The sequence below is a fragment of the Nannospalax galili genome, unplaced genomic scaffold (assembly GCF_000622305.1).
Source record: "Nannospalax galili isolate Female #2095 unplaced genomic scaffold, S.galili_v1.0 scaffold936, whole genome shotgun sequence".
Taxonomy (NCBI): Eukaryota; Metazoa; Chordata; class Mammalia; order Rodentia; family Spalacidae; genus Nannospalax; species Nannospalax galili.
This window is the reverse complement of record NW_008337142.1, coordinates 190,882-202,527: the sequence shown is the minus strand read 5'-3', so window position 1 is coordinate 202,527 and position 11,646 is coordinate 190,882. Positions and strand designations below refer to the sequence as shown.

At 38.9% G+C, this 11,646-nt stretch overlaps 1 protein-coding gene across 1 annotated transcript; it reads right to left on the bottom strand.

Annotated features, from left to right (window-relative positions):
- Positions 1 to 3,269: 3,269 nt before the first annotated feature.
- Positions 3,270 to 4,223, bottom strand: LOC103733374 (olfactory receptor 5AN1-like). The gene has a single exon (XM_008832191.1). The coding sequence runs from the start codon at positions 4,221 to 4,223 to the stop codon at positions 3,270 to 3,272; it is 954 nt and encodes a 317-aa protein (XP_008830413.1).
- Positions 4,224 to 11,646: the final 7,423 nt, after the last annotated feature.

The following is an 11,646-nucleotide window of genomic DNA, read 5'->3' as shown; positions in this document are numbered from 1 at the left end:
GGGGAGTTCAGTCCATTGATATTTAAAGTTATTATTGAAAGATATGTGTTGGTCCTCATTCTTTTAATTTGTTGGTATTCTTGGTCTAATTTTGCATGTTCAGAGTTATATCTTCATTTAGTTTCTTTCTTTTGTCCTTTGTATATAGTTTTATTTTTCTTTCACCATTTTTGTATTTCTTCAAGTATACTTTGAAGGGCTGTTTTCATGGACATGTATTCGCTCAGCCTATTCATGTTGTGGAAGATTTTTCTTTCCACTTCAACTATAAGACATTTTTGCTGGATAAAGTATTCTAGGTTGGCCTCTATGGTCATTGAGAACTGGGAATACGTTGGTGTAGGCTCTTCTGGCCTTCATAGTTTGCATTGAAAAGTCATCTGTAATTTAGATGGGTTTATCTTTATGTGTGACTTCTCATTTTTCTTTTTCAGCTTTCAGAATTCTCTCTTTGTTCTGTATATTTAGTGTTTTTCTATGATATGCCATGGGGCGTTTCTTCTCTGTTCCTGTCTATTTGATGTTCTTTGTGCTTCTTGTATTTATTTATATGGGGATGTCTTTCCTTAATTTGGGGAAATTCTCTTCGTCAATCCTGTTAAAGATCTTGTCAATACTGAGATTCTTCCCCTTCTCCTATGCCTACGTATGTAAATTTGGTCTTTTTACGGTGTCCCACACATTCTTATATTCAATTACTGTGGGTTTTTTTAAATTTTTCATCATCTTTACTTGAACAGTCCAATTATTCATCTGTATTGTCCAAAATCTTGATATTCTATTTTCCATTTTATTTGTTCTATTGGTGAGATTTCCTCCTTTCTTTTCTAACTGGCTTATTCGGTTTTTCACTCCTTCATTTCAGCCCGAGTTTTCTTCAATATTTTGAACACTTTTGTTAATTCATTCTGAAGCTTATCCCTCTCTTCTTTAAGTTCTTCGAGTTGCTTGTGTGTTCTTTAAATTCACTGAAGTCTTTGATTATGTTTATGATTGTTCTTTCAAATTCTGTGTCCTGGTTTATTTCTAGGGCATTCTCATTGTAGTACTCTTCCATAGGACTATTGTTTTGTGCAGACAAATTATTTTCGATTTTCTTTGTGGGGGGCTGTGATTCTGGTACATGCACTTTCTTATTTGTGATTCTGGTGTGAGACTCAAGTCCGCCTTTGTTGAGTCTACATCTGTTTTTGTTTTTATACTTGATGTACCTTGGTCATTTACTTATTGAGTATGAAAAGCTTCCTCGTCTAGGCTTAAGTTTCACTCTTTTGACTTTATATTAGAGGGAACAGATGACTCTAGTCCAGCTACTCGGGAGTATGCTCAAAGGCCCAAGTGCAAGATGCTCTCAGAATTCCTCCTAAGGTCTGAGTGCCTCTAGAAAGGAGGCACAGCATAATTTGGAAGCTTGCTAGGCAGAGGCTGGAATCAGGTGATGTCAGGCAATCTGCAAATTTCTGGGCACTTACTAAAAGGCAGGGAAGCCTATTCCTGCAGAATTAGGTAGGGACACACGTGGTCCCAATGTAGGGGGTGTGCATGGCAGGATTTGGGATGCTCACCACCAAGCAGATTCAGACACTTTCAGGCAGTCTGGAAAGTTCTGGGCCACCACTAAAGAGCAGAGAAGCTTAGAAATTCAATAGTGGGGCAGAAGCTGGAGGATGCTACAGATGGTTCTATTGCAAGGGGATGGTCATGGCATGATTTGGAGAGCTCACCACCTTATGGACCTAAGAGGGTAGACCAGAGATCTGGGGTACTGTGCCTGTGCTGGATAGCTTTAGTGTCAACTTGACACAGCTGGGTTGAGGGAGCCTCAATTGGGGAATTGTCTCTATTGGACTGGACTGTGGCCATGTCTGAGGGCATCTTCTTGATGAGTGATGTGGGAGGGCCCAGCCCACTGTGGGTGTTGCCACCCCTGGGTAGGTGGGCCTGTGTTGCATAAGAAAGCAGGCTGAGCAGGGGCCAGGGGAGCAAGCCAGTAAGCAGCATTCCTCCATGGCCTGTGTTCCAGCTCCTGCCTCCAGGTTCCTGCCCTGAGTTCCTACCTTGGGCTCCCTGATGAACTGCAACCTGGGAGATGTAAGCTGAGTAAACCCTTTCCTCCCCAAGTTGGTACTGGTCAGAGTATTTTGTCACAGCAATAAAGAAACAAACCAGGACAGAGCCCAAGGCTAAAAGGAGGACAGGATGTGGGGTAGGGGAGATGGAGTTGCTCAGGCTGTAGGAAAGCCAAGGCACACTGGGTGGCATCAGACTTACCAGGGAAGAAAGCTGGTCTCAGGAATCCAAGCCACGTTGGGAGCGGGGAAAGCCTGTTAAGGTCCTAAAAAACTAGTCTGAAAAATTAAGCAGGTCTGAGGGCAGGGATCAGGAAGCAATGGGCAGATCCAGAATAAGAATCCACAGATGTAGGGTACTGAGAGCAAAGGTGGGCCTGTACTCAAGGCTAGAATGATAACAGAATGTGGAGCCAGGAACAGGCTCCAAGTATTTAATGCTTGGTTGCCAATTGGTGGTGCCATTTTGGGACAATTAGGACATGTGGCCGTGGTGAAGGAAGCACATAGCTGGGCGTGTCATTTAACTTTGCCTCATTTCCAGTTTGTCTCTCCTTGATTCCTGGGTTGGCTTGTGAATGTGAGCCTTAAGCTGGTTGTACCAGATGTCTCCTATTGACATGTGTCGAGGTCATGAACTCATCCCTCTGGAACCAGAAGCCAAAGAAACCCTTCCTTCTATAAGTTACCTTGTACATTGTATTTTAGCACAGCAACAAAAAGTAATTACTACACTGAGCTTTCTTCTTTAAACCTGTTCTTTAAGGACAACACCAATTAATATCTATGTATAAAAGTTCTAAACAGCAGCCCATGTAGGCAGTTCTTGAAATATAGACATTCACAGAGACTTCACACATCCAACACAGCATAAAAATGCTACTCTCAAATATTATCAGCAACTTCTGATGATCACTTCCTGAGTGCATCTAACTAATCAAAAGCTGGATCTATATGTTATTATAGCAATACCCTACTATAAACTCTTAGTAGATTTTGTCATCTTCAAAGAGCCATATAATCCATGGGGTAAAAAGAATGTGGTTCTAGAAGTGTTGTTGGATATTGATTCATCTTGGAGTATTGACTATTTTAAATAATTATTTCTTTTTCGAAGTCTCAGAAATTTCATAGATTTCAAAAGAAGTGTGCTTTTTTGTAAATGATGTTATTTTTGATAGGACACAAATGTCAAAAGTCTCAGAATCTGAGACTTTGACAGGTGCCTCTAATTCTCTGCAGCCTTTTCAAGGCATCTTTGATTTCCTTGTTCCTTAGACTGTAAATCAAGGGGTTCAACATGGGAATCACTACAATATAGAATATGGAAGCGAATCTGTCAAAGCTAGAGGAACCCCCAGATGTGGAATGCAAATAAACAAAGACACCAGAAATATAGAAGAGAGAAACAGCTGTCAAGTGAGAAGCACAGGTGTTGAATGCCTTGAGCCTGCCTTTAGTGGATGTGATCTTCATGACAGAAAAGATGATATACACATAGGATATCACAATAACTAAGGCATTCATTATCCCAAAGATTGTGGTTAATACTGCAAGCAGGACTTCTGCAAAGAAACTGTCTGTGCAGGATAGATGTATGAGCTGGGTTATATCACAGAAGAAGTGCCTGATGACATTAGGTCCACAGAAGTGGAGCTGCAGCAAAGCACAAATCTGAGATAAAGAACATGTGAGTCCTCCCATATAGGATCCCAGCACCATCTGAACACAGAGGGTGGGTGACATGATGGATGAATAGAGCAAAGGGTTACAAATGGCAGCATACCTGTCATAGGCCATGGCTGTCATGAGGCAAGATTCACTTCCCGCCAGCATTGAAAAGAAGAAATATTGAACTGCACAGCCCACAAAGCTTATAGTTTGCTTTTCCTGGAAGAAACTAAAGAGAATTTTAGGGACTGTGGAGGTGACATAGCAGAGATCTATGAAGGACAGATTACTGAGGAAGAAGTACATGGGGGTGTGGAGGTGGGAATCCATCCTTATTAAAACAATGAGGCACAGGTTCCAGGTCAGAGTTGTGATGTAGATGAGCAGGAATATGATGAAGAGCAGTGCTGTGATTCTGGGGAAATCTGAGAATCCCAGGAGGATGAATTCGGTGATCTCAGTAATATTTCCTCTTCCTTTCATTGCCACAGTGCTTCTAACATGAGGAAGGAGACAAGAAACAATTATTTTCCACCAGGGAATACTATAGCATTACCATTTTCATATCATCTTTTTTGGTAATGAGCCCTGAGAAGAAGTATTTCACTATCTTCTGTGGAAAGACCCCAGCTTTTTGTCTCCAGTTGTCAATAACAATCAACTAAGCATCTTGATTTACCAATTACTTCACGGAATATCATGAAATTGAAAAAAAGATCTTTAAAAATCTGACTGCAGTGCAGATATCAGATTTGAATCTAGACGCCATACAGTTGCTTATTCTCTGCATTTCAATCAGTTGAGGATCTATGAAATAGTCTCCATCTATTGTAAATAAGGTTCTTTACTGAGTAGTGACAGGTACACTTATCTGTGAGTAAAGGATAAAAATTTCAAATATAGCAAGCAAACCTTTGGTTTGAGAAATGGATATAGTAGGTTCTCTTCTAGGGCCTAGGGTTGTGCATATAAAATGAGAAAAATCAAAGAGAAAGACAAGAGTTTTGAGGGGACTATATGGAGGAGAAGTTGGAGGGAGGAAAAGGAGAGTGAAAATGAGGTAAATACAATACTGATAAGTGAAATTCTCAAGAAACTTAAAAATTTTTTAATTATCAAAAAAATCTGAAATTTCACAACCAAAGTTGTGAAAAAATATTAGTGATCAGTGTTTGAAATTAATGACTTCTCCATAGCAACTCTGATAAGGTGGATGGGAGATGACTCCGTGTTTAGAGGGCTGGCTGAAGAAGCACCAGGACCTGAGTGTGAGGGGTAAAGAAATTTTTTTCATGACATGAATAGCCTGAAAGAATACATGTCCCTGAAACCACCCTGCAAAAAATACTTGAAGCAATACAGAGAGCAGAGAAAGAAACAACTATACCCAAGGGTCAATGAAAGAAAATAAATAAAGCTATAATAGAGGAAACACAAAATTAGCCAAAAAACACAAACAGCAATCAAAATGACAGGAACCAATACATGCCTTTCAATAATAACCTTAAATATCAATAGAATGAACTCCCCAGTCAAACGACACAGGATAAGTGCATGGATTAAGAAATAAAATCCATCTCTTTGCTGTCTGCAAGAAACCCATCTCACCTTCAAGGACAGGAACTATCTTAAGATAAAAGGACAGAAAAGAATAATCCAAGCAAATGGCACTAAGAAACAAGCAGTGGTTCCAATCCTAATGTCTGACAAAATAGACTTCAAAGTAAAACTAATCAGAAGAGATAAGGATGGTCACTTCATTCTGATCAAAGGAACAATTAACCAAAAAGATATTACAGTCCTTAACATATATGCACCAAACTCTGGTGCACCCAAATTGATAAAAACAACACTACAGGACTATAAGACACAGATTAACCCCAACTCAGTAATAGTAGGTGACTTCAATACGCCACTGTCTCCATTAGACAGGTCAACTGGACAAAGAATAAACAGAGAGATGTCTGAATTAAATGATACCATACATCATATGGACCTAACAGACACCTTTAAGATATTCCTCCCAAGCACCAAAGATACACTTTCTACTCAGCACCCAATGGAACTTTCCTAAAAATTGACCACATACTGGGCCACAAAACAAAGCTCAATAAATACAAAAAATTGAAATAATTCTGTGCATTCTATTGACTGCAATGCAATAAAGCTCAAAATTAACACTGGACAAGGCCCCAGTCAATACAGGAGCTCATGGGGATTAAATAACACTCTTCTAATGAGTGGGTCAAAGTGGAAATTAAGAAATAAATAAAAGAATACCTGGAATTCAATGAAAAGGCCAATACAGCACAATAGAACATCTGGGACACATTAAAAACAGTCCTAAGAGGGAAGTATATAGCTCTAAGTGCCTACATTAAAAAATTAGAAAGAACCCAAACAAATGATTTAACACTGCAACTCAAGATGCTGGAAAGGCAAGAACAAATGAGACCCAAACACAGCAGAAGAGAAGAAATAAAAATCAGAGCATAAATTATGAAATAGAAACAAAGGAAACAACACAAAGAATCAATGAATCTAAGAGCTGGTTCTTTGAAAACCTAAACAAGACAGAGAGATACATGGCCCAGTAAAACAAAAGAAAGAAAGAGCAAATCGAAATCAACAAAATCAGAGATGAAAGGGGAAACATCACAATAGAAATCCCAAAGATCCAGCCCATTATAAGGGAATATTTTAAAAACTTATACATGGGGCTGGAGAGATGGCTCAGCAGTTAAGAGCACTGACTGCTCTTGCAGAGGACATGGGTTCAGTTCCCAGCACCCACATGGTGGCTAGGAACCATCCTTAACTTCAGTTCCAGGGGAATCCAAAGCCCTCTTCTGACCCCGAGGCATTTCATAATATGGGTGCACTCACATACATGCAGACAATACACTCTTACACATAAAATAAAAATAGAAAATATTTTTTTAAAAAACTTACATGCTACTGAATTTGCCAAAGCAACCCTGAGCACAAAGAGCAATACTGGGGGGATTAGTATCCAACATCTCAAAGTATGCTACAGAGCTATAGTCATAAAAAAGCATGGTACTGGCACAAAAATAGACACACAGATCAATGGAACATCATTGAAGACCCAAACCTGAGTACATGCAATTTCAGCAACATTATATTTAACAAAGGGGCCAAGAACACACAATGGAGGAAAGACAGCATCTTCAACAAATGGTGCTGGAAAAACTGGATCTCCATCCGTAGAAGAATGAAACTATATCCTTATCTTTCACTTTACACAAAAGTCAACTCCAGATGGATCAAAGACCTCAGTGTGAAACTAGAAACCCTGAAACTATTAGAAGAAAATATTGGCAGTAACTTACAAGATATAAGTGTAGGAAAGGATTTTCTAAGTCGGATAGAAGTTGCTCAGGAATTAAGGTCAGCAATCAACAAGGGGGACCTCATTAAACTAAAAAGCTTCTATACAGCAAAAGAAATAATTTTAAAAAGTGAAGAGAAAACCCCCAAAATGGGAAAAAAGTCTTCACCAGTGACACATCTGACAGAGGTTTAACATCCAGAATATATAAAGAACTCAAAAAACAAAGAATCAAGAAACAAAATGCCCCATTTAAACAATGGGCTAAAGATCTACACAGAGAGTTCTCAAAAAAAGAAATTAAGATGGCTAACAAACATCTCAAAAAGTGCTCAATATAGTTAGTAATCAGGGAAATGCAAATCAAAACCACCTTAATATTTTGCCTTACCCCACTCAGAATGGCTAGGATCAAGAGAACAAATGATACCAAATACCTGGTGAGGATGTGGAGAAAGGGGAGCACTCATTCACTGCTGGTGGGATTGCAAACTCATGCAACCCCTATGGAAAATGGTGTGGAAAACTCCTAAAAACTAAAAGGGAACCTGCCATATGACCTGATTATACCACTCCTTGACATATACCCAAAGGACTCATTCTATTGTAGAGACACTTGTACAACCATGTTTGTTGCTGCTCTTTTCACAATAGCTAAGAGATGGAAGCAACCTAAGTGCCCCTCAACTGACAATTGACTAACAAAAATGTGGTATATTTATGCAATGGAGTTCTATTCAGCAGTAAAGAAAGATGAAATAATGAAATCTGCAGGTAAATGGATGGATCTAGAAACTTATACTAAGTGAAGTAACATAGACTCAAAAAAATAAAAGATGTATGTTCTCCCTCATTTGTGGATCCTAGCACCAAATTCTTTTAAATTCCATATTCTTTTAATAAGATGATGCTGTACAGCAGTCTCTTCTGCATGAAATAACTACCATCATCACAACTTCAGCTGTGACTGATTGCTAAACATCGTAAACAATTGGGCTTGTTGGTGGTTGTGCTCCTTCATTAAAGGAGGGGCTAGCAAGGTCATTGGACCCTCACCAGAATATCTAGCCACTCCTCCCAGCCAACTCTGTGTAATTTGTCCCTAATCACACATGGCCTCCTGGATTTGGGAAGGGCTAAATTATACAATCTGGGGAAGGCTAGGAAGAGAAAGCATGACCCATGCTGGGTAAAGGCTTTCCAGTGTGCAAAACCTCAAGTCATTCATACACCTCAGCCACCCCATAGTTTTCTCAGTAAGTAAGCTCAGTAAATTCATTGGTTCCCCAGTAAAACTTTAATCGAACTTTGGCTTGACACTAGAACCTTAAAAGGGAATTAGCATTGCTTAGTATCCCCAGGAAAAGAAGTTTCATGAGGGATGGAAAAGTTACTTGTTAATGTTATTATGTCTCATAATTTAAAAAAAAAATGAAAATGAGAATGTAAAAGATTTAAAAGGTATGGGAATGAAAGTATTTTCCAAAATAGAAAAAAAAAGAGAATGCAGAAGCAAGTGATGAAGGTCTGTGTAGGTTTGATATATAAAGGATGAGGCAAAAATAATATAAACATAATCTTAAAATTCCTGAGGTCATAGTTTAGTCAACTAGTTTAAGGAACAAAATATACATCTAATCAAGGTTTATATGAGAACATTTGGGGTGTTACCCAAGCTTTACCTACACAGCACATGGTAATTAAATGTACCAGACTGGTGGAACTAACCTTATGGGATATTTAACAGCCATACTTGAGGCCTATACTAATCTGGCCAGAGGGACTTAAAGGGCAGTTTTTGCCTCTTACCCTCCAAGGTCAACTAAGTTCCAGGGGACTATGGACTATGTCACAAAATGTCCTGTAACTGTGGTGAGTCACTACCTGTCCTCTTGTTCAGGGAGGCCATGGAGACCCCATGAGATGGACTTGAACCAGTGTCCAGTCTACAAAGAGAAGGGGCAACTCAGAGGAAACATCTCCTCCATGCTTCCAAATGAAGCCAGCCATTGTTGAGTAGGACCTTTGACTTATCTTCACCTAGATGGAACTGGTAAAAGAAAGGAGCCAGGGGCTCCGCCCAAGCCCATGTGACCCCTGAGGAACAGATATTCAAACAACTTTAAGTGTAAAAATAAATTGATTTACTTGAGCCAACTGTATGGCCTTAAACACCCAAAATTAAAGTATAAACAAAGAGTAAAGTCATCAGTATATTTCTTTAAGAGTTCAAGGGATTATACTTCCCATACATTAAGCTTAAGTCCGTATAAAAAGACTTATTTCTCATTGATGACTGTCTTCCTAACCAGAAAGTGCTGCTCAGATGTAAGACTACAAATCTTAGTCTGCAATACTGTAGTGCCCACCTGTAGCTAAGGAAGGTAACCCGCTATTCTTCTAAAATGATGGCTAAATTTGTTTTCTCCCCCTATCTAGAAGCCTTTGAGAAGGAAATGACACTCATTCTAACTACTCCAAAAGCTATCAAAATTCCTGAAAACAAATCCTGAATCCTTCACTCTTGAGTCCAGGCTTGGCAGACAAAAGAAAAATGAGGAGAAACCCAATAGAGGGATGCTTTTGGAAGTCCTTGTCAAGAAATTCCAGTGGACTCTCATGTGAACATTTGAAAATTGCCCTGTTCTGATTTTCTTCTAGTTTCCTGTCTAGCACTTATAATGCTAATTACTCTTGTCCTTACTTCTTCACGTCTCCTATTCACCAGTCAAGGACTTTCTTTTCCCTTTACAGATAAGAGTTATGCAATTTGGGAATCTTAGATAGATCCACTTAAAGGGTACACCAATTGCCTCACCCTGTGTCCCTTTTCAGCGTGGAAGAAGCCAGAATGATCTGTGTCCTGATTCCCTATCCACAAGTTGGGTAACCTCTTCAGAGGATGGTGTGATAAGACTAGGAAGAAGGAATTGCTAGGCAGTTAAGATTAAAAAGACCCCAAAGAAAAGTAGTCAGTTTCTTGGCTAAAAGTCCCAATATCCTTGTGCCACTCAGCAACATACTCTGTTCCAAAGGCCAAAAACATCTAAAGTATTTGGGAGCTTTTATCTAATCCTTAAAAGAGTTTAGGGTTACCTCTTCGGGGGGGGGGGTAATGTTAGAGTAGCAAAAATCCTCATAAAAAAAAACAGAAGAAGAAAGAGTACAAGAAGTTATGAGAAAAAAGTGATGGGGAGATATGGGAGGAGTTGGATGGGAGGGAGTGGGCATAGATTTGATCAAAACACCTTATATGCACATATGAAATTCTCAATAAAATATTTTTTTTAATGATGAACAAAGCACTGTGACTTTCAGTTACTAAAAAGTACTGTGAAATTGGATAATGCTTTGCCCTGAAAATAACAGACAAAATCAAGCAATCTTGGAAAAACATGTATTGTGGGGCTGGTGAAAGGGCTTAGTGCTTAAGAGCACTGGCTGCTAGTGCCAATGACCAAGTTTGATTTCCAGTACCCACACTGTGGCTAGCCACTGTCTGTAACTCTCCAGTTACTGGGAAATCCAATGCCTTCTACTGACCTCCTCCTTCTCTGTATGACATGGGCTCTCTTACATCCATGCAGGTAATACAATCATACACATGAAATAAAAAGAATAAAAAATTATGTATTGGTAGGAATTTGACCTATGAAAGCAGCCAGTGCTCCTAACCCCAAGCCACCTTTCTGGCTCCTCATTTGGTTTTTAAATTACACTTATTTTCTAGGTGTGGTAGCATACACCCTTAATCCCAGTACTTCGAGGAAGAGGCAGGCAGATATCTGTGAATTTGAGGCCAGCCTGGTCGACATAGTGAATTCATACATTTTTTATTTTGCATGTCCATGTGAAAGATGCTACATTCATGTGGAGGGCAGAGGACAAGTATTAAGAGTTATTTCTCTCCTTCCACCATAAGGTTCCTGAGGATTAGACTAAGGTCGGGCTTGGTGACAAGTGCCTTAACCTACTGAGCCACCTACCATTCCTCATCAAACATAATAAAGACAAAATACAATTTATTTTCTCACTATTAGGGAATGTTTTCTTTTTAAGTGCATGGAAGAACAAGCTTGTAGCAAATTTTAAAAATCTAATATCTTAGTTACGATAACATTTCATTATGTGAAAGTTGTATATACAATTTGGGAAAGTTTCCAAGATTTTTGACTAAACATATCAGAGGAAAAGGAAAATGTACAAAGAACTGGAGCTTCAGAAAGGAAGCTAAGAATATAAATCTTTGTTTAATTTTCATTATTCTCTCATAAACTCCAGAATCTTTTAGTTTATGCTTACAGTGATGCTAATACAATGCCTCAGATACTTTATCTGCTATTAGTCAGTTTTAATAAAAACATCTTTAAATTATTCACTTTCACAGAGAATTCTGCTAGATATCAAAAATTAGATTAGTTCACTGAAAATAAGAAACTCCTGATCCACCAGCTCACTAAATTTCATCATTATTTTAGTGTATGCCAGTGACTGGCAAGTTCTGACTGATGTATTCTGTAATAACCCACTAACCATAGAAAAGAAAAAGGAATC